A 26,624-nucleotide genomic window follows, 5' to 3' on the forward strand; every position below is an offset into this window, starting at 1 on the left:
GTAATATTGTTATACGCTGCGAAGCCTTGCATGCTTCATGCTTCGCAGTGATAATCATCCGCTATTCGTTAAACAGTATTAATCTTAGCGAAAATTTGACGACACCTCATGATATCAGTTAAACGGTTATAACGCACCAATTAAAACTGCCAAAAGTCAACACCATAATCTGGTTCTACAGTCACACTCCTCAAGTCACCATACAGTAATGGCGAAGGGTACGTTGTACCACTACTAATAATTTCCTTTCCAGTTCCATTCGTAAGTAGAGGGACGGAAAAATGTCTTTATACCACCGTACGAGGACTAATTTATTTTCTTTTATCTTCGTGGTCTTTAAGCGAAACGTACTTTGCTGGCAGCAGAATCGCTGTGTACTCAGCTTCAAATACCGAGTCTCTAATTTTGCGCAATACTGTTTCGTAAGAAGACCGTCACATTCCCTCCAGGGATTGCCGTTTGAATTCAGGAAACATCTCCGGAATGCCTGCGATCTGATCGAACAAATATAGCAGCACGCCTCCGAATCGCTTCGGTGACCTCCTTTAATCCGACCCGATGGGAACCCCAAATACTCAAACAGTACTCAAGAATCGGTCTATCTCTTTTGAGAATGAGCAACACTTTCCGTAAGTGCACCCAATAAATCGAAGCTGACCATTCGCCTCTCTCACTACAATTCTTACATGCTCGCTCCATTTCATATCGCTTTGCAACGTTACATATATTTAACCGATATGACTGCCAAGCAGCAACCATTATGCTGTATTCCAAAGTCACACGATTTTTTTTTACCTTCATTCGCATTAACTTACATTTTACTACATTTAAAACAAGCTGACCTTCAGCAGACCACAACAATATCTGTAACCACAGGCCAACCGCAGAGATTTTTCTAGGGGAGGGGGAGGCAAGAGACTGCCATTTTTTATACATAAATGATTTGATCATTTTTCAAATGGGTGATGTCAGTTTTCAGATGGGTGATGCCATTAGAACTAAATTTTTTAGCAAACACCAAAACCTTATTATATGTCAGAGAACTGACTTCTAGAAGTATATGAGAATTGTTTAATGAAACTGCATTCCAGATTGCAGTGGAGAGGGGGGGGGGAGTGTCCCTTATTAATCCGCAGTCCCTTGTAGTCGCCTATGGCCATAATTGCAATAATTAGTAAGTAAGTATGCTTTTATTATTATGTAAAAGACAACTGTGTGAAAAGTATATGAAAGAATGTTACGGCAGTGTTCGAATCTATTGCGTAGGTCACTATTGGATTACAGTGTAAGATATGTGTATGACATCAGAGGGGCATATGACGATTAACATTTCATTTTGACCTGTGTCGATGATGATGATGTTGGTTTTCTGGGGCTCTCAACTGCGCGGCCATCAGCGCCGTTCAAAGTCCCAATTTTTACACAGTGCAATCTACCCACTGTCACCAATGGTGATTATGATGAAATGATGAGGACAACACAGACATCCAGTCGCCGGGCGCCTGTGCCGAGATTAATCGTTGCTATTTTTTGAGACGAAGGGATGACTGCGTCAGACTGGTGCCTTAAAGACTACCTATGCCAATGTCACAACTCAACACTGACTTAGGGTACAATGGAACCTAAACTCAATATAATGTTAGTATGCGGCCCTGCAATATCGTTGTAAGATCACCCTCTCCAAGCCAACCATTGTTAGGAGATGTCCATTATTTAAGCGGAGATTTTTTAAAAAATTCCTATTTCCCCCCCCCCCCCCCCTTGAAGGGGTTTACCCTGCATTTTTAAATAATTAAATTTATTTGATATGTTCATGTTTCATGTTTTTGCTTCATACAAATAAAAATACCTACACTACGTGATCAAAAGTATACGGACACTTCACTCAAAACGACTTACAAGTTCGTGGCGCCCTCCATCGCTAATGCTGGAATTCAATATGGTGTTGGCCCACCCTTAGCCTTGATGACAGCTTCCGCTCTCGCAGGCATACGTTCAATCAGATGGTGGAAGGTTTCTTGTGGAATGTGAGCCCATTCTTTCCGTAGTGCGGCACTGAGCAGAGGTATGGGAATCAGTCGCTAAAGCCTGGCACGAAGTCGACGTTCTAAAACATCCCAAAGGTGTTCTATAGGATTCAGGTCAGAACCCTGTGCAGGCGAGTCCACTACAGGGATGCTACTGTTGTGTAACCACTCGGCCACAGACCGTACATTATAAACAGGTGCTCGATCGTGTTGAAAGATGCAATCGTCATCCCCGAATTGCTCTTCGACAGGGGGAAGCAAGAAGGTGCTTAAAACATCTATGCAGACCTGTGCTGTGATAGTGCCACGCAAAATATCAACGGGTTCAATCCCCCTCCATGAAAAACGCGACCACACCATAACACCACCGCCTCCGAATTTTACTGTTGGCACTACACACGCTGGCAGATGATGTTCACCGGCCATTCGCCATACCCACACCCTGCCATCGGACCGCCACATTGTGTACCGTGATTCGTCACTCCAAACAACGTTTTTCCACTGTTCAATCGTCCAATGTTGACGCTCTTTACACCAAGCGATGCGTCGTTTGCCATTTACCGGCGTCATGCGTGGCTTATGAGCAGTCGCTCGTCCAGGAAATCTAAGTTTTCTCACCTCCCGCCTAACAGCCATAGTACTTGCAGTGGATCCTGATGGAGTTTGGAATTCCTGTGTGATGGTCTGGATAGGCGTCTGTCTGTTACACATTACGACCTTCTTCAACTGTCAGCAATCTCTGTCAGTCCACGGACGAGGTCGGCCTGTACGCTTTTGTGCTGTACGTGTCCCTTCACGTTTCCACTTCACTATCACATTGGAAACAGCGGACCTAGGGATGTTTAGGAGTGTGGAAATCTCGCGTACAGACGTGTGACACAAGTGACACCCAATCATCTGACCACGTTAGAAGTCCGTGAGTTCCGCGGAACACCACATTTTGCTGTCTCACGATGTCTAATGATCACTGAGGTTGCTGATACGAAGCACCGGGCAGTAGGTGGCAGCACAATGTACCTAATATGAAAAAAGTATGTTTTTGGGGGTGTCCGGATATGAAATGTCAGTGTTCCTTTACTTACTTTGGAGATGAAGTACAACGTTATTTGCCTCTTCCTTCGAACTGTACGATTACGTAGCTTGCCAATCTATTGATTTATGCTATAACTAAGAGAATTCTTTTCGGTGTGCACTCAGCTCTGACATCATGTTCATGGAGGACAAGCGAGACCGCATCGATCGGCACAGGTGGATGAGCTCTCAGTACGAGAGTATAATCGGCAAATTGACTGGCCGGCCCCTTCTCCCGACTTAAATCCTATCGAGGACGTTTGGGATGCGGTGGGGAACGTGCTGTAGCACGTCCACACGCCCAACGGCCATCAGCAGTTGTCAACCGTACTGCTGGAGGAAGTGAATGTCCTACAACAAAAACTCGTTACCCAACTTGTTGCCCGCAGCTCGTGGTCTAGGTACTAGAGTTGCCTCCTCTGGATCACAGGGTCCCTGGGTCGATTCCCGGCAGGGTTGGGGATTTTCTCTGCGTGGGGACTTCGTGTTTGTATTGACGACATCATTTCATCATCAACCTCATCCTTCGTGATGGTGGCTAGATTGGACTGTGAAAAAATTGGGCCTTTGTACAGACGCTGATGACAGCGCAGTTGAGCGCCCCACAAACCATACATCACCATCATTACCAGACTTGTGGCCTGCGTTGCAGTCCTTGGTGATCGTGCAGTTTATTCAACAACCATTACTCATCTTTTGTAATGTCCAGGGGGCTATAAGAAATCGCAGTGACTCAGTGTAATTAATGTCTTTGAATAAAAATGTCATTCATATCCGTCTCATTGCGCATTTCTTTCAATTACCTTCTGTATTATGCTGTAGTCGTTCTTTCTGTGTGTGGTTTAAGTTTGATCGACCTATGTTACTTGACAGTTCGACATCGTGCCAAAGCTACTTTCGTTCTTTCGTTTCCCGCTGCCATGTTATATGTATAACGCTCACGAATATAAAAAATTCCAAAATGATTTTACCGTACAGAAATTACAGGGTGACAACTATTGAAGTATATAAAATAAAATCGTCACAACTTCTGAAAGGTTTACGCTACGACGTTTCAACTGCACGGTTGGCAGCGGTGCATGATGTGAATTAGTATACGTTGTGTGGTTTGGTTTAGTGACGAAATCCTCTTTCATCTGGATGGTTTTGAATCCCTCTTTCAGTTGGATGGGTTCGAAACCCTCTTTCATTTGGATGCGTTCGTCAATAAACAAAATTGGTGCATTTGGGGAACTGAGAATCCACATTTCCCGATCGAGAAGTCTCTTCACCCTCAATGCGTGACTGTGCGGTGTGCAGTGTCCAGTCACGGAATAATCGGTGCGATATTCCTTGATAGCACGGTGACTACCGAACAGTACATGAAGCTTTTGGAATCTGACTTCATCCCCATTATCGAAAGTGATCGCGGTTTCGACAAGATGTGGCTCTTACTAGACATAGCTCGAGCATACCGAAGCAGGAGGGTGTTTTATGTCCTGGAGGAGCACTTTGGGGACCGCATTCTGGTTCTGGGGCACCCAGAGGCCACTGGCATAGCCCTCGATTGTCTGCCATATTCTCAGGACCTTAACACGTGCCACTCCTTTTTGTGGGGCTATATTAAAGGTGTACAACAATAACGTGAAAACCATTGCCCAGCCGAAAACAGCAATTCAGGAGGTCATCGACAGCATCTACGTTCCAACACTTCAGCGGGTCATGCAGAATTTCGCTATTCGTCTGCGCCACGTCAGCGCCAATGATGGCAGGCACATCGAACTTGTCATAATCTAAATTCCAGTATCTTACATGATGAATGAAGTGTGTGCACGCCGTAGTTTGTAAATAATGTACTTGTTTCATGTTGTTGTGGTGTTCAGTCCTGAGACTGGTTTGATGCAGCTCTCCATGCTACTCTATCCTGTGCAAGCTGCTTCATCTCCCAATACGTACTGCAGCCTTCATCCTTCTGAATCTGCTTAGTGTATTCATGTCTTGGTCTCCCTCTACGATTTTTACCCCCCACGCTGCCCTCCAATACTAAATTTGTGATCCCCTGATGCCTCAGGACATGTCCTACCAACCGATCCCTTCTTCTAGTCAAGTTGTGCCACAAACTCCTCTTCTCCCCAATCCTATTCAATATCTCCTCATTAGTTATGTGATCTACCCATCTAATCTTCAGCATTCTTCTGTAGCATCACATTTCGAAAGCTTCTATTCTCTTCTTGTCCAAACTATTTATCGTCCATGTTTCACTTCCATACATGGCTACACTCCATACAAACACTTTCAGAAACGACTTCCTGACACTTAAATCTATACTCGTCGTTAACAAATTCCTGTTCTTCAGAAACGCTTTCCTTGCCATTGCCAGTCTATATTTTATATCCTCTCTACTTCGACCATCATCAGTTATTTTGCTCTCCAAATAGCAAAACTCCTTTACTACTTTAAGTGCCTCATTTCCTAATCTAATTCCCTGAGCATCACCTGTTTTAATTCGACTACATTCCATTATCCTCGTTTTGCTTTTGTTCATGTTCATCTTATATCCTCGTTTCAAGACACTGTCCATTCCGTAAAACTGCTCTTCCAAGTTCTTTGCTGTCTCTGGCAGAATTACAATGTCATCAGCGAACCTCAAAGTTTTTATTTCTTCTCCATGGATTTTAATACCTACTTGGAATTTTTCTTTTGTTTCCTTTACTGCTTGCTCAATATACAGATTAAATAACACTCCCTTCCCAACCACTGCTTCTCTTTCATGTTCCGCGATTCTTATAACTGCCATCTGGTTTCTGTACAAATTGTACGCTCCCTGTATTTTACCCGTGCCACTTTTTTTTGTGTGGTTCTATAATTATCACACTATACAGCGGGGCTGTGGACCCACACATGAAGAAACCACTAGTTCCTGTTTCATAGTTTCCAGTTTTCTGAATTTGATAGAAAAGAGCCGAGAGTTCTGTAGCAGCCATCTGTGTCCACTTGGGTAATGAAATTACTATACAAAGACAGCTACAAGCACGCTTCTGCTTGTGCAGGTCATGTCCTCGCCGGGCTTCGCCATCCGGACGCTGACGGAGAGGGACGGCCCACAGCTGGTGTCCTTCCTGAGGCGCTTCTTCCTGAGGGACGAGCCGCTCAACGCCGCGGTGGGCATCATGGCCGACGGGCAGGAATCCTCCCCAGAGCAGGAGGGCTTCTGTCTGGAGGCGCTGCCCGAAGGTACGGCTGGGTCAGCTCACCACAAGGAGTCACTCCTCTTAAATACCGGCTGGCTGCCGTGTAAATGCTGGCAGAGCTTCTCTATTTTTTATTTTTTCAGTCTCGTCTATAATTATCGTCTGACAGCAAAACGTAGTAGACATTCTAATGCTTAATGCGAAACCGGTTTACACTGGAAAAAGTTAGTTCCAATTTTGGCCACCAGGTGCAAATGTGGCGCTGCGAATGCAAGAAAGACGTACAGATTTGTGTCCATATTTAATGGATCAGCAATGGGATGTGGGCAGGAAAGGTAAAACAAATCAGAAAGACCTCATGTTGGTTTTAAGGAAAGGTCAAACAAATGAGAAAGACCTAATGTTGATTTTATTATTAACTGTTGGTTACATAATTTGTTCAATATAAGCACTGGAGACATCAACGAGATGCAGTACAGCGCCAGATTTGCACCTGCTTGCCAAAATTGTAACTAATTTTTTGTCGTTGCTTAACATTGTTAGGAAAAATATCGAACAGTTCTTGTCCGATTTATTTCAAGTTTGTACACATTGCCCTAATAAACGTTGTATGAACAGAGGCTAAATATTTTAATATATATAATACAGAAACATATATGTAATATACAAAGGGAAAACGTTGTTACCAAAAATCTCGGAAAGTTCTTCAGCGATTTATTTCAAAGTTTTACACGATACTCTAATAAGCATTCGGACAGATGTGGGATACATACTTTTTTGTGTATGTAATATGTAGATTTATATTTAATATAAATAGAGGAAGCGTTGTCAGCAAAAATTGCGGTAAGTTCTTCACAGATTAAATTTTAACACGATATTGTAATAAACGTTCGATCACACATAAGTTATGTTGTTTTATACGACAATGTGTAGTTTTTCTGTTATACCTAACTGCGGGAGAGAAAATGCTCTGCTGTGTTGTGAAAATGTGCAGCTTCGGTTTCAACTACAATAACATAGAATTAGACGAAATGTTTCCTCCGAATACATTCTTTTTCCTAATATATAATTTCAAACAAAAAGTTTGCACAGTATTGTACTGTTTTGTTTTCTTCCCCGCCGTGGGTTTTATAGCAAACGGGAAAGTTGTATTTGTGGTGTGTCGGCTTATGATAGGAATTGTATTCCGGAATTTGAAACGTCCGAAACTTTTTAATCCTATCCCTTCGCAGGTTAAAACTATGCGAAATACTGCCACTGAAACTACTATACAGACCCAGCAGCTGGAGTGGTATCCCTCATATCCCAAATACCAATGATCCCACCCGGTTTACCCATTCATTTTGATCGACTTCAGTTCCCAACCAGCATTTCACTTCCAATACGAATAAACAACGCTCAAGTCAGAGAGAGCGGTGACGAGAAGATGAACAGAGAAGGGAGTGGGGGGGATAATGGACACAGAGAGAGGGAGGAAGATATGGACAGAGAGAGTGGGGAGGAAGTGATGCACAGAAGAGGGGAGAAGGAGGTGATAGAGAGAGGGAGTAAGGAGTTTAGGATGTATACGCAATTAATACAGTATTACGTGAATAAGAAGCACTATCGTGTTTGCTAGTATACTATAATGCAAATGATCAGCTTTCCAGTAGGTAGCAGTACTGCCAACTTGTTTCTGTGTATAAGGTAAGATTATGCAGTCCGTTTGTCATTCAGAAATCTCCATCTGAATGTTCATTGGCTGTGAGAATACCATGTTATACTAGATACATTATGTTATCAAAAGTGTGGTGTCACCGCCAGACACCACACTTGCTAGGTGGTAGCCTTTAAATCGGCCGCGGTCCGTTAGTATACGTCGGACCCGCGTGTCGCCACTATCAGTGATTGCCGACCGAGCGCCGCCACACGGCAGGTCTAGAGAGACGTCCTAGCACTCGCCCCAGTTGTACAGCCGACTTTTCTAGCGATGGTTCACTGACAAAATACGCTCTCATTTGCCGAGACGATAGTTAGCATAGCCTTCAGCTACGTCATTTGCTACGGCCTAGCAAGGCGCCATTGCCAGTTACTATTGATACTGTAAAACATGTACCGTCAAGAGCGACGCTCATCATTAATGGATTAAAGTTAAGTATTCCACCAGCTACGTCCGTTTTTCTAAAGTCTAATTTCCTTGTCCTGTTCCAGACCTCACGCCAGCTTGCGTGAGCTAAAAACGCGAGCCTTTCGGCTTCCTCTAGTACCCGGTGTTGGCTCTCCTGCCAACCCACAACAAAAAGTATCCGGACATCCCCAAAAACATACGTTTTTCATATTAGGTATATTGTGCTGCCACCTACTGCCAGTAGACATTCCACATCGTGAAAGAGCAGAATCAGGCGCACCACGTGGTCAGGTGATTGGGTCACTTGTGTCATACGTCTGTACGCGAGATTTCCACACTCCTAAACATCCCTAGGTCCACTCTTTCCGATGTGATAGTGAAGTGGAAACGTGGACACCTACAGCACAAACGCGTACAGGCCGACCTCGCCTGTTGACTGACAGAGACCGCCGACTGTTGAAGAGGGTCGTAATGTCCAACAGGCAGTCATCTGTCCAGACCATCACACAGGAATTCCACACTGCATCAGGATCCACTGCAAGTACTATGACTGTTAGGCGGGAGGTGAGAAAATCTGGATTTCATGGTCGAGCAGCTGCTCGTAAGCCACACATCACGCCGGTAAATGCCAAACGACGCCTCGCTTGGTGTAAGGAGCGTAAACATTGGACGATTGAACAGTGGTTCAAATGGTTCAAATGGCTCTGAGCACTATGCGACTTAACTTCTGAGGTCATCAGTCGCCTAGAACTTAGAACTACTTAAACCTAACTAACCTAAGGACATCACACACATCCATGCCCGAGGCAGGATTCGAACCTGCGACCGTAGCGGTCCCGCGGCTCCGGACTGCGCGCCTAGAACCGCGAGACCACCGCGGCCGGCCGATTGAACAGTGGAAAAGCGTTGCTTGGAGTGACGAATCACGGCACACAATGTGACGATCGGATGGCAGGGTATGGCTATGGCGAATGCTCGGTGAACGTTATCTGCCAGCGTGTGTAGTGCCAACAGTAAAATTCGGGGGCGGTGGTGTTATGGTGTTGTCGTGTTTTTCATGAAGGGGGCTTACAGCCCTTGTTGTTTTGCGCAGCACAGGCCTACATTGGTGTTTTAAGCACCTTCTTGCTTCCCACTGTTCAAGAATATTCTGGGATGGCGACTGCATCTTTCAGCACGATTCAGCACCTGTTCATAAGCACGGCATGTGGCGGAGTGTTTACACGACAATAACACCCGTGTAATGGACTGGCCTGCACAGAGTCCTGACCTCAATCCTATGGAACACCTTTGGGATGTTTTGGATCGCCGACTTCGTGCCAGGCCTCACCGACCAACATCGACAGGCTTTAGCGACTGATTTCGATACCTCTCCTCAGTGCAGCACTCCGTGAAGAATGGGCTGCCATTCCCCAGGAAACCTTCCAGCACCTGATTGAACGTATGCCTGCGAGAGTGGAAGCTGTCATTAAGGCTAAGGATGGGCCAACACCATATTTAATTCCATCATTACCGGCGGAGGGCGCCACAAACTTGTAAGTCATTTTGAGCGAAGTATCTGTATACTTTTGATCAATAGTGTATACAGTAAGAAAAGGAAACATCGAACTACACGTGTCACAAGCGGCGGGGTGTGGCCTATTCAGGCAGCCGTTTATAGTTCTGCCAAAATGCTGCTTGCGTCCCTTCGGGATACGACAGTCTTGCTAATATGGAATCAATGTTTTCAGGGGGACCATATTCAACGCCATGTAGAACTTATTGGCTCCACACGACTTGTGCCTGAGAGAAAAGACGTCGTGTGCGGCCATGTAGAATCGGACAAGAAAGTCGCTTGTTATAAAGCTGAATTATGAGAAATAAGTTTTAATCTGATCTTCATAAAGGACATAAACTGAAGGAATGTTAAAGAGTAGGCAGTTCTAAACTCTCGGAATATTTTGTAAACTTAAGTAAGAAAAATGGATGTGATGGTGCTGCAGTAGGTGAAATGGCTTTAGTTTATCGTGCTGTAAGGCGTAATTTAAGTTATTCCAGTACTGACTGTGAAAACTAATTTGTACTGGCGTAACCATAAGCGCCAAAACGATGAGGAAGAACGCAAGACTAGAGAAGGCGGTGAGGCGACTGCAGCCAATAGACCGCTGACAAAGAGCGTATCACGACAGGGGCGACCTCTGCAAGAGGTGAATACAAGCGCCGCCCCTGCCAGCCTAGGCGCACATTAGTGGACGGTATTCGCAGAACATTGGCGAGGCCTGGCAGATAGTGCTACGAGGACAGTTATTAGTGATCCATATCCATTGCCTGTTTGAACATTGTATGCAGCAAGGACTCCGGTTTATGTTGCACGTCGCCCATCACTTGTGACACCATTGTTAATTCAAGTTAAGTACTGTCAATCTGCTTTATTGAAATAAAACAACTGATGGCATTCGCTTGAGTTGTTGTATAGCATTCCGAGAATGTAGCATCCCTTAGGCACTCTATACGAGACGAGTGGGCAAAAAACCCCACAAAATTAGTATCCCATAATGTCGCGAATTCAAAAGTTAGTTCACAACTGAAATGTGGATGTAGAATGCAGACTGCTCATGAAAAATGTGCTAGCTCCCAAGAATGTTAGTTAGACTTTTTAGAAGTTCTAATTACACTACTGCCCATTCAAACTGATACACCAAGAAGAAATGCAGGTGATAAACTTGTATTCATTGGACAAATATATTATGCTAGAACTGACATGTCATTACATTTTCACGCAATTTGGCTGCATAGATCCTAAGAAATCAGTACCCAGAACAACCACCTCTGGCCGTAATAACGGCCTTGATACGCCTGGGCATTGAGTCAAATAGAGCTAGGATGGCGTGTACAGCAGCTTCAACACGATACCACAGTTCATCAAGAGTAGTGACTGGCGTATTGTGACGAGCCAGTTGCTCGGCCACCATTGACCAGACGTTTTCAGTTGATGAGAGATCTCGAGAATGTGCTGGCCAGGGCAGCAGTCGAACAATTTTCCGTATCCAGAAAGGCCCGTACAGGACCTGCAACATGCAATCGTGCATTATCCTGCTGAAATGTAGGGTTTCGCAGGGATCGAATGAAGGGTAGAGACACGGGTCGTAACACATCTGAAATGTAACGTCCACTGTTCAAAGTGCCGTCAATGCGAACAAGAGGTGACCGAGACGTGTAACCAATGGCACCCCATACCATCACGTCGGGTGGTACGCCAGTATGGCGATGACGAATACACGCTTCCAATGTGCGTTCACCGCGATGTCGCCAAATACGGATGCGACCATCGTGATGCTGTAAACAGAACCTGGATTCATCCGAAAAAATGACGTTTTGCCATTCGTGCACCCAGGTTCGTCGTTGAGGACACCATCGCAGGCGCTCCTGTCTGTGATGCAGCGTCAAGGGTAACCGCAGCCATGGTCTCCGAGCTGATAGTCCGTGCTGCTGCAAACGTCGTCGAACTGTTCGTTCAGATGGTTCTTGCCTTGCAGACGTCCACATCTGTTGACTCAGGGATCGAGACGTGGCTGCACGATCCCTTACATCCGTGCGGATAAGATGTCTGTCATCTCGACTGCTAGTGATACGAGGCCGTTGGGATCCAGCACGGTGTTCCGTATTACCCTCCTGAACCCACAGATTCCATATTCTGCTAACAGTCATTGGATCTCGACCAACGCGAGCAGCAATGTCGCGATACGATAAACCGCAATCACAATAGGCTGCAATATGATCTTTATCAAAGTCGGAAACGTGATGGTACGTATTTCACCTCCTTACAGGAGGCATTACAACAACGTTTCACCTGGGAACGCCAGTCAACTGCTGTTTGTGTATGAGAAATCGGTTGGAAACTTTCCTCATGTCAGCACGCTGTAGGTGTCGCCACCGGCGCCAACCTTGTGTGAATGCTCTGAAAATCTAATCATTTGCATATCACAGCATCTTCTTCCTGTCGGTTAAATTTCGTGTCTGTGGCACGTCATCTTCGTGGTGTAGCAATTTTAATGGCCAGTAGTGTACGCAGCAGTAGCAGCAATACAATTTCAAACAGAAAATACCCAGTCCACTGTGGCCGTTGGTACTGAACTCACATCCTCAAAATTCTACAGCCAACAACGTGTGTCGGTCGCGCCGTTTAAATAAAAGGCGCCAACCTCACAACGGCCATGAGCTTTGTGCCAATCGTAGAGTAAAAGAACTGCAGCACATGCACGTTAAGCCAGTTCATAAACGTGAGAAACACAGGTACACAGCCACCAGCTGAAGAAGTCCTTTCCAGAGACACACCAAATGGTGCAGGAAGCCTGCGGTGATTAGTGCTTTAGTCGTACTAGCCGTTACGAATGGTTCAGACCGTTTAAAACTCGCCGGACGGAAGTTCGAGATGAGCCTCGTTCAGGACGCCCTTCGACATCTACCGACATCGCTCATGTCAGGAACGTCAACGAAATTGTACGTTCCAATCGAAGACTGACCGTCCGAGAGTTTGCAGAAGAATGTAACATTCCAGTTGGGTCCTGTCATGAAATCCTGACAGCATCCTGGAACGCATCGTGTTGGCACTAAGTTCGTCCCACGGCTCACGAGTCAAGACCTGAGTCCCCCGCTATTTCACCCCTGTTGGTGCGTGACTACTGAAGAAAAACCGGAATCACTGTGCTGCCTCATCGTCCATACTCTCCAGACGTGGCTCCTGCGGACTTTTTTTTAATTTCCAAAGTTGAAAACCCCTTTGAAAGGACGAAGATTTGCAACGATAGACGAGATAAAGTTCGCAGACGGCGTTTCGCGCGATATAGTAAGAGGCATACCACGAGTGCTTCCGGAAGTGGAAACGGCATTGGGACCGGCGTATCAACTGTGGAGAAGAGTATTCCGAAGGAGACCATGCACATTAAGTAAAAGGTAAGGCTAGAAAAATTTTGTGGACGAAGTTCCGTAATCATAACGTGTAAGCTTTCACGGCCGGCATCTCCATTAATTAAAACTTCCGGGCTGAAGTTATATAAAATTGCTTCTCCTTCCTGACGTTTCGTTGCCTACTGCGTGCAACATCTTCTGAGGTGAGTTAGCGACTGGCTGCTGGGCGCTGGTGGTCCCGCTTATATAGAGCGCTTGGATGGCGCCACCACTCATCACGTGCTTTCTACTTTAAAACTGTCTCTGGCTAGTGCCATCGCTCTCGATTATAGGTAATCCTAGGCACAAGTGAGGAGTCATAAAAACTTTAGTGGACAGGGCTATAACATCTGTGAGCCAATTTATTTGCAAGATGAATTAAGCCATCTGCGAACGGCTTTCAAGAGAAATGGGTACACTGACAACGTAATAGATCGAGCACTCCACCCTAGAAGAAAAGTGTCCGAAAATACACGACAACAACAACTGTCGGCTGGTAAATTTTTTCTTCCATTTATTCATAACATCCCGGACCGTATTGGGAAAGTTTTGGCCAAGTTTAAAGTGGACACAATCTTTCGACCTACCAAGAAAATTAGTGAAAGTTTAAGATCGGTTAAAGACGCACGACACCCCTTAGCTACCCCAGGTGCGTATAAAATTCCGTGTAGCTGTGGCATGGTTTATATTGGAACAACTAAAAGGAGTGTTAATACCCGCCTAACGGAACACAAAAGGAACTGTAGATTGGGACAGACTGACAAATCAGCTGTAGCGGAACACGTTTTCAAAGACGGTGATCACGAAATAAAATTTAGAGGGACACACGTGATAGCTAGGACCTCACATTATTATACTCGCATGTATAGAGAAGCTATAGAGATCTACAAGCACGGAAATAATTTTAATAGAAAAGAAGAAGGATTAAAACTAGACAAGATATGGCGGTCGACTCGGTACCAACGAAGTGACTATCGATTACCTATAATCGAGAGAGATGGCGCTAGCCAGAGATAGTTTAAAAGTTGAAAGCACGTGACGAGTGGTGGCGCCATCTAAGCGCTCTATATAAGCGGGACCTCCAGCGCCCAGCAGCCAGTCGCCGACTCACCTCTGAAGATGTTGCCCGCAGTAGGCAACGAAACGTCAGGAAGGAGAGGCAGTTTTGTATGTGGACCACGTCAATTCAGCCCGGAAGTTTTAATTAATGGAAGTTCCGTAATTTTTTGAACAGACCTCGTAGATTCTTCATGTTAAAATCTTTGAGTTAAAAGTAAGACAGTATGTCTTTTTTTCCTTCATGAGAGTGCATCAGCCTGTTACCAATCTGAGAAGTTCCTGGGCGTCCCAAAAGTTGTGAAAATCCAAACAGCTTGAAGTTTTGCGCTTGTCGTGCATTTAGTTTCACGGAGAAATCTTACTCTTTATCCCCATTATTCCTGCGTGCCAGCTTGAGGTATCGAGCACGGCTGTGATGGTGGACTTTTTGGCAGGACTGTCGCTGCAGGCAGTGGACACGGAGAGCGGGAATTTGTTGGGAGTCAGCCTCAGTCGTCTGCACCAGCCGGGGCTCGAAGCGGAGGCCGTGAAGAACGCCGAAGCGTGTCCGGATCCTGCCTTCCGCAAGATTCTGAGGCTCATCGCGTTTGTCGACCTCCAGGTAAGTAGTTCCCTCTCCAGCAAGGCCAGACGAAAACTGCGCCCATTGAGATTTGCGTTCATACAAAAGTCTGTGAAATTCTCTCTCAATACTCCTCAAAACTATTTGTTCACAAAGTCACGGTCTACCTGCAGCGCTCCGCGGGGTAGCCGCGCGGTCTACGGGCGTCTTGCCACGGTACGGGAGGCTGCCCCGTCGGAGTTTCGAGTCCTCCCTAGGGCATGGGTGTGTGTGTGTGTGTTGTCATTAGCTTACGTTAGTTTAAGTTAGATTAAGTAGTGTGTAGGCTTAGGGACCGTTGACCTAAGCAGTTTGGTCCCTTAAAAATTCACACACACACATCTACCTGCACCCTCAGAGACTTCATCCAGCAAAAACACCCCCTATGCCTCCAGTGAGGTGCTCAGCCGCGTCGAAGGCGACATCCAAATGACCACAACATAAAACATCCTGCTGCTGGGAGAATGGCGTCACCAGTTGTCGATACTACGTTCTACAATATGTTGTCTTACTCTTGCATATTCCACTGGTTCTGGTCGTTTCAAAGTTTAAATCCTGCCTTTTCCTCTTTCCTGATGCATACTGTGTCCTAATGTGAAAAATCATGTTAGCATTGTCACCTTAAAATAGGTTTTCTTTGTTTTTATTATTATTTTGAGCTTTTCCTCATTACAGAGGCTTATCCCCAACATAACAATTTACTTGGAAATTACAATACAAACAATAAACATTCTTAAACTATATTTTCAAAATATTCCTGCAGGTGTTTCGATCTTGTGTGTCCTCTTCCTCTGCGCCCATTCTCCTCATTGTGTGCTGTACATTTTGGAGCCAGGTGGTCATAGGTCGTCCTCTTCTTCTTCTCCCCTCCGGTTCCCACTCCAGTATCAATTATGGTATTCTGGCTTCCTCCATTGGTCGTACATGCCCGTACCACTGTAATTTCTTCCTATCCATTACGTCATATATTCTTTCTTTTATTTCCATTCTCCTTATTACTTCGGTGTTCCTTATCTTTTCTTTCCTGGAGATTCTTGCCGATCTTCTCCAAAAGTCCATCTCTAGAGCTTGTATTTTTTTTTTTGTCCTTCATGTTAATTGTCCAGGTCTCCGTTCCATACAGAACCACACTCTCTAATATGGATTTGTATATTCATTTTTTTGTTCTGCTCATTACATTCCTGCTCCATAAGACTGAGTTAAGCATCCCAATGACCCTCCGTCCGCTACTAATTCTTTTATTGATTTCTGACTCTGATTTTCCCTCGATTTCTAAAATGGATCCCAAATAACAGAAAGTGTTTATCTTTTTGATTTTCTTTCCTTCAAAGTATAGCTCATCTGAATCATTAGTCAAGTATTCTGTTTTTTGAAACTTACTGGCAGATTAAAACTGTGTGCCGGACTGAGACTCGAACTCAGGACCTTTGCCTTTCGCGGGCAAGTGCTCTACCGACTGAGCTACCCAAGCACGACTCTCGCCCCGTCCTCACAGCTTCACTTCTTCCACTACCTCGTCTCCTACCTTTCTTCCAGGAGTGCTGGTTCTGCAAGGTTCGCAGGAGAGTTCTGTGAAGTTTGGAAGGTAGGAGACGAGGTACTGGCAGAAGTAAAGCTGTGAGGACGGAGCGTGAGTCATGCTTGGGTAGCTCAATTGGTAGAGCACTTGCCCGCGAAAGGCAAAGGTCCTGAGTTCGAGTCTCAGTCCGGCACACAGTTTTAATCTGCCAGTAAGTTTCATATCATCGCACACTCCGCTGCAGAGTGAAAATCTCATTCTGGATTCTGTTTTTTGGTAATTAATCTTCAAACCCCAAGTTTTGTATGCTACTTCTAGTTGATTGTTTTCTTTGTTATTACGTAATTTATTTTATGAGGCATACCTTGTCCTTTGGCAGAATATCTTTCTTTTATTTAAAACGCAAATTTATAATATACAGAACAAAAGTATGGAAACGTTACAAACTCAACACATTCTAAAGTAACTGAATTCCTTAACTACGTCTAATTTGTGGTCTCCGATTTTGGTGCTTAGTTTATTGTTAATCTCATTTCTGCTACTCCTCATTACTTTGCTCTTTTTTTTCTTTACTCTCAGACCATATTCTGTGTTCGTTAGACTGGTCATTCCATTCAGCAAGTCTTGTAATTTTGTCTCACTTTCACTGAAGATAGCAATGCCATCGCCGAATATTACAGCGGATATTCTTTCAGCCGGAATTTTAATCTTACTCCTGGAACTACTTTGTTTCTGTCACATCTCCTTCGATGTACAAAATTAAAACTATGCGCAAATGGCTGCATCCCTACCTTAGACTCTTTTTAATCTTATTGTTCTCCCTTGATTCCTGTGAATATTATGAATTACCCATCTTTCCCTGCAGCTCGTATATATTTTCCGGATGATTTCTAATATCTTGCAGGATGTTACGAAAGCGCTTTTTAATTCGCGAAGTCCAGTGAAGGAGCCTTAATTTGTCCTAAGCCTTGCCTTCATTATTGATCGCAAAGTCAGAACTGCGTCTCTATCTTCGCCTTTTCTAAAGCAAAACTGGTCATCCTCGAAAAGATCTTCAGTTGTCTTTTCCATTCTTCTCTTAGTAATCTTATCTGCAAACTAGATGTAAGAACTGTTAAGCTGATCGTGCAATAGTTCTCACATTCATCTGCCTTTGATATCTTTGGGATTATGTGGGTGATAATCTCCTTGAAGTTCGATGGTAAGTCTCCAATCTCATGTATCCTCCATACTAAATTGAATAACGGTATGGTTGCCTCTTTCTGGAGGTATGTTACCTATTATCGTCTGCCTTATTTGATAGCAAGCCTTCCAGAGCTCTGTTAAGCTCTGACCCTACTGCTGGATAACTTATATCTTCCACAGTGACGCCCATTTCTTCTTGTGACACATCATCAGACAGTTGCTCCCCCTTGTAGAGGCCTGCAGTGTTCTCTTTCCGCCTGTTCACTCACTCCTTTTGTAGTGACGTCGCCGCCACTGGAGTGTCTTCATCGCCACTCTCCCATCCTCGTCGCCACTGTGCAGCCTTGTACCAGGGAAGCAAGAGTTATGGGTGGCTGGTATCTTCTACTTAACTTTAATAGAGCCCATGTGTTGTGGTACAAGTTCATCAGTAAATAGTCCTCTTGCAGACAATATCGGTAATCTTGCTATTACACAAATCTGGTCACTAGTCTCCTCAGTATGCACTGTGGCAACCTGCGATGTGAACTGACAGATGCCAACTGAAATAGTCAGTAAGACAATGAGCTATTGACTGAGCGGCTGAGGCCCCTCAGTTTTTTTGTTTAATTGTATTTAAATTCCCAATCGTGGCGGGCTGGCAGGAGCATATGCGCTGCTCTTCACCGAAAGACAAAGAACAAACAATAGAAGACATTTAAAAATAACAAAGTAGAAGACATGATGAACATAGATATAAAAAAGGGGAGTATCATGAAAGACAATAGACAAAAAAAGGGGCGACTGTAAAATGGAGATAAAAAGCGTGAAAAAGTAGTGCACACAAAAACCACACACTGGGACAATTCAAAGAACACAAGGCGCAGTATGACCGGAGCATAAAAGTAACGACGGATGGCATAGTACAAAACAAACACTGACAGTAATGCTAAGTACACGGCCAGCACACAATTAAAATCACACCTCTCGACGCACAGAGAAACAGCACTAAACACAACGCTGACGATGATCAAAATGGAGGATCTGCCAGGTGCAAGGAGATGAGGGAGAACGGAAGAAGTGAGGAAGAGAGGGGGAAGATGGACAGGGGGCGCGCTGAAGAGGGCCAGGTAGGGAGGGATGTGGGAAGGAAAGAGGCAAGGATGGGAGCAGGGTCTCAGGGGGAGGGGAAGGAGGAAAATCCGCTCTAGGAGAAGGAGGGGAAAGGAAAAAGGGGACCCTGGGGAGGGGGGGGGGGACAAGGCCAGGTTATAGTAGGAGGGAAGGGTAGATGTCACGGCCAAGTTCATCATCTGGGAGGGGGAGGCGCTGGAAATTGCCCTGATGAAGGACATGGAGGGTGTGGAGGTGCAGTGAGGGAGGGGTACAGCGATAGAGGTGCGGCAACAGGTGGGATGTGGAGAGGAAGGAGGAAACCAGGAGCTGGGGGGGATCAAGCCTGCAGACAAAGGATGCAGAGATGTTGGAGGAACAGGAGGAGGTGAGGGAAGGGGATAAGTTCATACAGCAGCCGTGTGGAGGAAGGAAGGCGGATGTGGAAGGCAAGGCGGAGTGCATGGCGTTAGAGGATTTAGAGGGCCTTGCAAAAGCGGGTGGGTGCGGAGATCCAGGCAACACTGGCATAACACAGGATAGGACGAATGAGGAATTTGTAGGTGTGGAGGATGGTGGAAGGATGCAATCCCCACCCCCCAGTCAGTGGCGATGGCCTAAATACTCGCGGTCGAGAGGGCGTTGGTGGCAGATTGCTTGCGAGTCTGTCTTTGGCCTGTCTCGTGATAGGCACACATTGATCGAGCGCCTACTATCGATCTTCGCACTACATCTTTGCTGAGCGGTGCGCTGTAGACAGCTTACGCCAGCACACCATTTTCTTCCACTCTTAATATGGAGGCTCTTCTTCATAAATTCACCAAAGGTTATCGGACTTTTCTGTATGCTGAATTTGTCCTTCTGACAACCAATTCCTTTCCTATTTGTTCACGTCTTTCCTGCAGCCATGTCGCTGTTGCTTCCTCACAATAATTAGTGACTTTATTCCTGCATTGTAAGGCAATAAAGCTAAGAAATATTGAGCATGTTCTTCTTATTAATTTTTCCTCTGTTCATCGAATTATATTTTGTGTAAAGAGTATAAGTGTACACACTTTTATATGTGGAACCTTAATATGTATATGCATCAGTCTGCTGTTTTTTTCCTCTCTCTGTGCATGAAACAATCTCCCCGCAAACATGTCACAAACTTTCCGACCTGATGTTTTCTGCAGAATCGTAAAGGCAGTACTGATTGTAAGTGGACTTCTTCTGTCAACACAGACTGCCTGTCCACACCTCAACACCTGACCTGATGCCTAGGATAATCGCTTACTCTTGCCACATGTACTTGGAGACACTATTCAACCAAAAACCATACGAAAGGTAATCAATACTGGTCATTAAAATTGCTACACCACGAAGATGACGTGCTACAGACACGAAATTTAACCGACAGGAAGAAGATGCTGTGATATGCAAATGATTAGATTTTCAGAGCATTCACACAAGGTTGGCGCCGGTGGCGACACCTACAACGTGCTGACATGAGGAAAGTTTCCAACCGATTTCTCATACACAAACAGCAGTTGACCGGCGTTACCTGGTGAAACGTTGTTGTGATGCCTCGTGTAAGGAGGAGAAATGCATACCATCACGTTTCCGACTTTGATAAAGGTCGGATTGCAGCCTATCGCGATTGCGGTTTATCGTATCACGACATTTCTCCTCGCGTTGGTCAAGATCCAATGACTGTTAGCAGAATATGGAATCGGTGGGTTCAGGAGGGTAATACGGAACGCCGTGCTGGATCCCAACGGCCTCGTATCACTAGCAGTCGAGATGACAGGCATCTTATCCGCATGGCTGTAACGGATCGTGCAGCCACGTCTCGATCCCTGAGTCAACAGATGGGGACGTTTGCAAGACAACAACCATCTGCACGAACAGTTCGACGACGTTTGCAGCAGCATGTACTATCAGCTCGGAGACCATGGCAGCGGTTACCCTTGACGCTGCATTACAGAAACGAGCGCCTGCGATCGTGTACTCCACGACGGACCTGGGTGCACGAATAGCAAAACGTCATTTTTTCGGATGAATCCAGGTTCTGTGTACAGCATCATGATGGTCCCATCCGTGTTTGGCGACATCGCGGTGAACGCACATTGGAAGCGTGTATTCGTCATCGACATACTAGCGTATCACCCGGTGTGATGGTATGGGGTGCCATTGGTTACACGTCTCGGTCACCTCTTGTTCGCATTGACGGCACTTTGAACAGTGGACGTTACATTTCAGATGTGTTAGGACCCGTGGCTCTACCCTTCATTCCATCCCTGCGAAACCTTACATTTCACCCGCATGTTGCAGGTCCTGTACGGGCCTTTCTGGATACAGAAAATGTTCGACTGCTGCCCTGGCCAGCACATTCTCCAGATCTCTCACCAATTGAAAACGTCTGGTCAATGATGGCCGAGCTACTGGGTTGTCACAATACGCCAGTCACTACTCTTGATGAACTGTGGTATCGTATTGAAGCTGCATGGGCAGCTGTACTTGTACACACCATCCAAGCTTTGTTTGAGTCAATGCCCAGGCGTATCAAGGCCGTTATTACGGCCAGAGGTGGTTGTTCTGGGTACTGATTTCTCAGGATCTATGCAGCCAAATTGCGTGAAAATGTAATCACATGTCAGTTCTAGTATAATATATTTTTCCAATGAATACCCGTTTATGATCTGCATTTCTTCTTGGTGTATCAGTTTTAATGGCCAGTAGTGTATAATTATTTGTCTGCAAATGTCGTAAATTCTAATGTAATGTTGTTCAGTACACTGTCCTCAATCGCCAATAGAAATAGCTGCACTTATTACACCCTGTAGAACCCTGTTGCAGTCGCAGTTAGAACATTTTTAACGCCTGGTGTATCTAGCGTTCGGTCAAGCTGAGATGCACTTTCTGTCACTAACAGGTCTCGGAGGAGCTGCGCAGCCTGTTCCCCGGGGCGGACCTACGCCAGGTTGAGGTCCAGGTCGTATCTGTGGATACAGCGACCAGGGGCCGAGGAGTCGCCAAGGCTCTCATAGACCACACGAGGTAAGCATGAAATGCCTCACACTATATTGCAGATGTCCCAGACATGTCAAAGACAACACAACGTGTAAACCACTACACACTGGCGCTGCAAAGCTCACATAGACCAACCAAAACCAACATCTTCATCACAGAATAGCACTTTCACCCAGAGACATCAATCATTTGCTGGATGTATTCCCATCCCTGTCTTCCCCTACGATTTTTGCCCTCTACAGCTCCCTCTAGTACCGTGGACGTTCCTGTCTTAATACAAATTTTATCATTCTGTGCCTTCTTCTGGTCAGTCATTTTCTGGATGATTCTGCGGACAACCTCTTCATTCCTTATCTTATTGGTTCACCTAATTTTTAACATTCTTCTATAGGACCACATCTGAAACCCTTCGCCGGCCGCTGTGGCCGAGCGGTTCTAGCCGCTTCAGTCTGGAAACGCGCGACCGCTACGGTCGCAGGTTCGAATCCTGCCTCGGGCATGGATGTGTGTGATGTCCTTAGGTTAGTTAGGTTTAAGTAGTTCTAAGTTCTAGGGGACTGATGACCTCAGATGTTAAGTCCTATAGTGCTCAGAGTCATTTGAACCATTTTAAAACCCTTCGATTCCTTTGTTTTCCGGACTCCCCAAAGACCGTGCTTCATTTTATCGCAATTCTACGCTCCAAACGAACATTCTCAGAAATTTCTTCCTCAAATTAAGGTGACGTTGGATACTAGTGGATAGTTTTTGGCCAAAATAGCTCACTTTCCTCGTGCTAGCGAGATTTTTATGTCCGCCTTGCTACGTCCGCCGTGTTTTACTTTGCTTCCAAGGTGGCAGAATTCCTTTACTTCGTCTGTTTTCAGGTCACCAATTCTGATGTTAAATTTTTCGTTATTCTCATACCACCTTCCCTTTACTTTCATCTGATTTATTCTCAGTCCATTGCATGTACTCATCAGACTGTCCATTCCACTCAACACGTAGTCAGATTCTTACACACTTTCATTGATGATAGCAATCTCATCATCGGGTTTTGTCATCCATATCCTTCCGCCCAGAATTTTAACCCTACTTCTGAAACTAACCTTGATTTCCATCATTGCTTCTTCGATGTACGGATTGAACAGTAGGACAAAATATTGCATCCCTGTTTATGGCCTTTCAAATACGGCCACACCGTTCTTGGTCTTTCATTCTTACTGTTCCCACTCGGGTCTCGTCCGTATTGTATATTTCTCGTCTTTCTCTATAGCTCATACTTATGTTACTAGGAATTTTCGACATTTTGCACCATATTATATTCATGTCCATAAAAAACAGATCACCTTGAACGATTAGAGATAGGACGTTCATATTCACAGGACGTGTACATTGGTATGTTCTGCAGGAACGATTAGCTTTTGAACCATGTTGTCCCACGGGTTCAAAGCCAACATCGATATCGAGGCGCAACGCAACCTACCATAAAATGTGCCTGCGCCTCTCGTTGTGAGTATAAATAGAAGGTAATGGACCAGAGTGACTGGAGCAGACGTTCAACGTAATCGCGAACCGTATCATGAAATCAGTGAGTTTCGAAGAGGGTGGGTTATTAGCATGATAGAATGTGATGCAGCCATCCGGGAAATTGCTGCTCTTGTGGGACAAAGTGTTTCGGCAGTGTAACGAGTGTGTGCAGAATGGTTCACGGAAGCTCGTAGAACAGGTCGTGATGGGTCAAGTCACACCACAGAGACCACCTCATCCGAATGGCATTGCAGGACAGATCTGCATCCTCCTCGGCTCTGGCGCTAAAGTACAACAGCGCAACACATCTTACAGGGTCAGGGGTGACAGTCCGTCGCCGTTTATTACGGCATGGGTTACGTGCGCGTCGTCCACTTCTCCGTCTACCTTTGACGAATGTGCAGAAACGTGCTAGACGGCTGTGGTGAATGGAACTACGTCTCTGGGGAGAGGCATGAGATCAGACAGTGTATTCGGATGAATCCAGGTTCTGCTTGTTTGAAAATGATGGCCGCATTTTGGTTCGCTACGGACAGGAGGAGCAGCATCACAGTGCCTGCATTCGCACAAGACATACAGCGCCAACTCAGGGTCATACGGTTGGGGTCCAACTGGGTACAGCCACAAACCGCAGTTGGTGCGTCTCCAGTGCGACCTAAGTGAATGACATCCTGCCACCCGTAGCCATACCCTTTCTGCACAACACCCCAGACGCCATTTTTCAGCAAGACACTGCACGACCACACGTTGCTGCACGAGCATATGCCATCTTGGTGTCAAAGATGTCACCCTTCTGCCTTGGCCTGCCAGATCACCAGACTTGTGGCCAATTGAAAATATGTGGAACGTGCTGAAGCATCAGTTGCAGCACTGTGATCCAATGCCAACCGCCATAGATGAACTTTGGAACCGGATGAGTGCAACATGGATGGCTGTACCACAGGACGCCATTCGCGCCTTATACGTGTCGAAGCTATCACGCATGGAACAAGTTATCAGGGCATGGCGGACCTGTGCCCACTAGGCAACAGGACACGTGCTGAACCCAGGCGATTGAAACGTTAATCATTTCTGCAGAACATACTAATGTACATGTCCTGCGAATATGAACGTCCTATCGCCAGTCATTCAAGGTTTTCTATATTTTCTGAACATGCATCCATATTTTCTTAAGCCCTGCACAATATCACGACTGCTCTCTGGTACCTTTCCATTTAATACAGCCAAATTGATTTCCTCATGGAACAAGTCCTCAATTTTATTTTCCTTTCCAGAGATCATGTAATATAAACATTAAGATTTTGGTCACTATACAGTCGAGTTGCTAAAGACCGTGTAAATGTAAGGTCTCGGTCGTTACACAACCAGTGCAAAAATGCTCCTGTTGGAGGAAAAAAAAGGCGAATGTGCTCCTGTTTATTAAAGGACTCCGAATGAAAAAAAAGTGGGGTACAGGATGCCTCATTCTACCTTCCTCAGCATCTTTTAAAAACGTTCCCAAAACTTTTGGCATGTGTATATATTCACGGTCTTTTGATACGCAACTCGCTTCTGACTTTCACAGGCTCCCCTAAATGTAACTCGCTTACACGAACTAGTCCATCGCTATAACTCTCTCATCTCATCCACTCCCACCTGCCCATGCTCACTCACTCATTCAGCCCAACTTATTGTCTTTGTCTCTTTGCGTCTCTCTTAAAGTCACTGTCTCCTGTGTCACAACCACAGACTCCTTCGTTCTGTCCACCTACTACTATCTCCGTTCATTGTAACTGTCTCTTTCTTACTGCTACTATCTCATTCATTCCTTCGCACTGCTGCTGTCTCTTGTGACTGTCACTGTCCCTTGTCACTGTCATACACTTTGTCTTTCATTATTACTGTCTCTCGACCACTTTTAGTTTCTCCTGCTCTTAACTCCTGTCTGACTGGCACCGTCTCCTTCACTCTTATCCTGGCGCTATTCTGTCACTGTCAACTATCTTCCACTGGCATTGTGTCCCATTCTTTCTCTCACTCTGCCGTTGTCTCACTCGCTCTTCCCATACCACATTCACTGTGCAGTATTTTTCAGTATTTGTTACTTGTCTGTCTCTTTCCTTTGCCACTGTCTCCTCTCGCAGCCCAAAAATTAGCGAATATGATCGCATGTCAAAATTTTTAGCAAAAGTTTTAAGGTTTGAGGAAGTCAGATGACCTAAATGGTACGCCACTTTTGAGTCAGTCTTTTCATAAACAGAAGCATATTCGCCTTCTTTTTTTTGCTCCAGTGGGAGCAGTTTTCCACTGGTTTCTTTCCTTTCCCTGCTAGAGTAGGGCAAGTCACTGATATGAAAAGAACTTCATGGGTTAGTAAAATATTGCTGATTTACTTGCGTGAAATTGAAATAAAGCAAATTTGTATAATTTACACCTTACACCTTATACCGGATTTTTTGTGCTTCATTACTACAATATGGGGTTGCCAGAATCCTTCAGATGACAACGGAGACACAACTCACACAGAATTTTACTAGCGAGCGTATTTTGCGTGTACCACTACGGTAACCAATGAGCGAGGTGGACAAGTCGTCACCACATGGACACGCATTCGGGAGGACGGCGATTGAAACCCGAGTCCAGCGATCCTGATTTGTGTTTTCCGTGATTTTCCTAAATGCTGGGATGGTTCCTTTGAAAGGGCAACGCCGACTTTCTTCGCCATCCTTCTCTAATCTGATGGAACCGATGACCTCGCTGTTTGGTTCCCTCCCCCAGATCAACCAGTCAACCAACTATGGTAGCTTAGAAACCTCTGTATCTCGGATACGGATAGAGATATCAAGAAAATTTTCAAGATTATCCGAGATGGGGATCTTATATATACGTCGTAAAACTTTCAGCCACTTGCTGTGCGTAGCAGTCTTGGAATCTGCGGCTCGGTTTTCGTTACAGAATAGCATGTTTTTAGAGTTTTCTCATCAACCACCCATGAACCTACAGGATGCCTCCATAAGCCTGTTAAGGTTCGCCGTAGACCAGATGAAATGGAAAAAGAACCAGTCGATTTGTTTGATCGGCCTAAGCTAGAGGAAGTTTGTAATATTCAGACTTTGATCATGTACGCAGGGTAGTTACAGTAAGGTATACAATTGGTCCCTAGCCCAAGGGCTCTACAAAACGCCGCACCCTACCTTTCTATGAGCAGCAGAATCCGAGGTATGGACCCTGGAAATATCTCGTTTCTTGTGCGGCGTTTTGGAATATATTAGGTGGCGCATGCTGTCACATGCGTACCGAAATGGAGCTGCCAAATATCTCATAGACCACACAACTTAAAGATACGGTTAAGACCATTACACAAGAG

The 26,624-nt window shown here is 45.3% G+C and overlaps 1 protein-coding gene across 1 annotated transcript in view; it reads left to right on the forward strand.

Moving 5' to 3' along the window:
* Positions 1-6,130: 6,130 nt before the first annotated feature.
* The window catches only part of LOC126210038 (arylalkylamine N-acetyltransferase 1-like), a 33,779-nt gene continuing 13,285 nt past the window's right edge, over positions 6,131-26,624 (forward strand). The window contains exons 1-3 of the mRNA XM_049939140.1: positions 6,131-6,311; positions 14,795-14,961; positions 21,672-21,796. Of these exons, the coding sequence (XP_049795097.1) occupies positions 6,131-6,311; positions 14,795-14,961; positions 21,672-21,796 (473 nt within the window). The remainder of the gene's footprint in view (positions 6,312-14,794; positions 14,962-21,671; positions 21,797-26,624) is intronic.

The sequence above is a fragment of the Schistocerca nitens genome, chromosome 10 (genome assembly GCF_023898315.1).
Source record: "Schistocerca nitens isolate TAMUIC-IGC-003100 chromosome 10, iqSchNite1.1, whole genome shotgun sequence".
NCBI lineage: Eukaryota > Metazoa > Arthropoda > Insecta > Orthoptera > Acrididae > Schistocerca > Schistocerca nitens.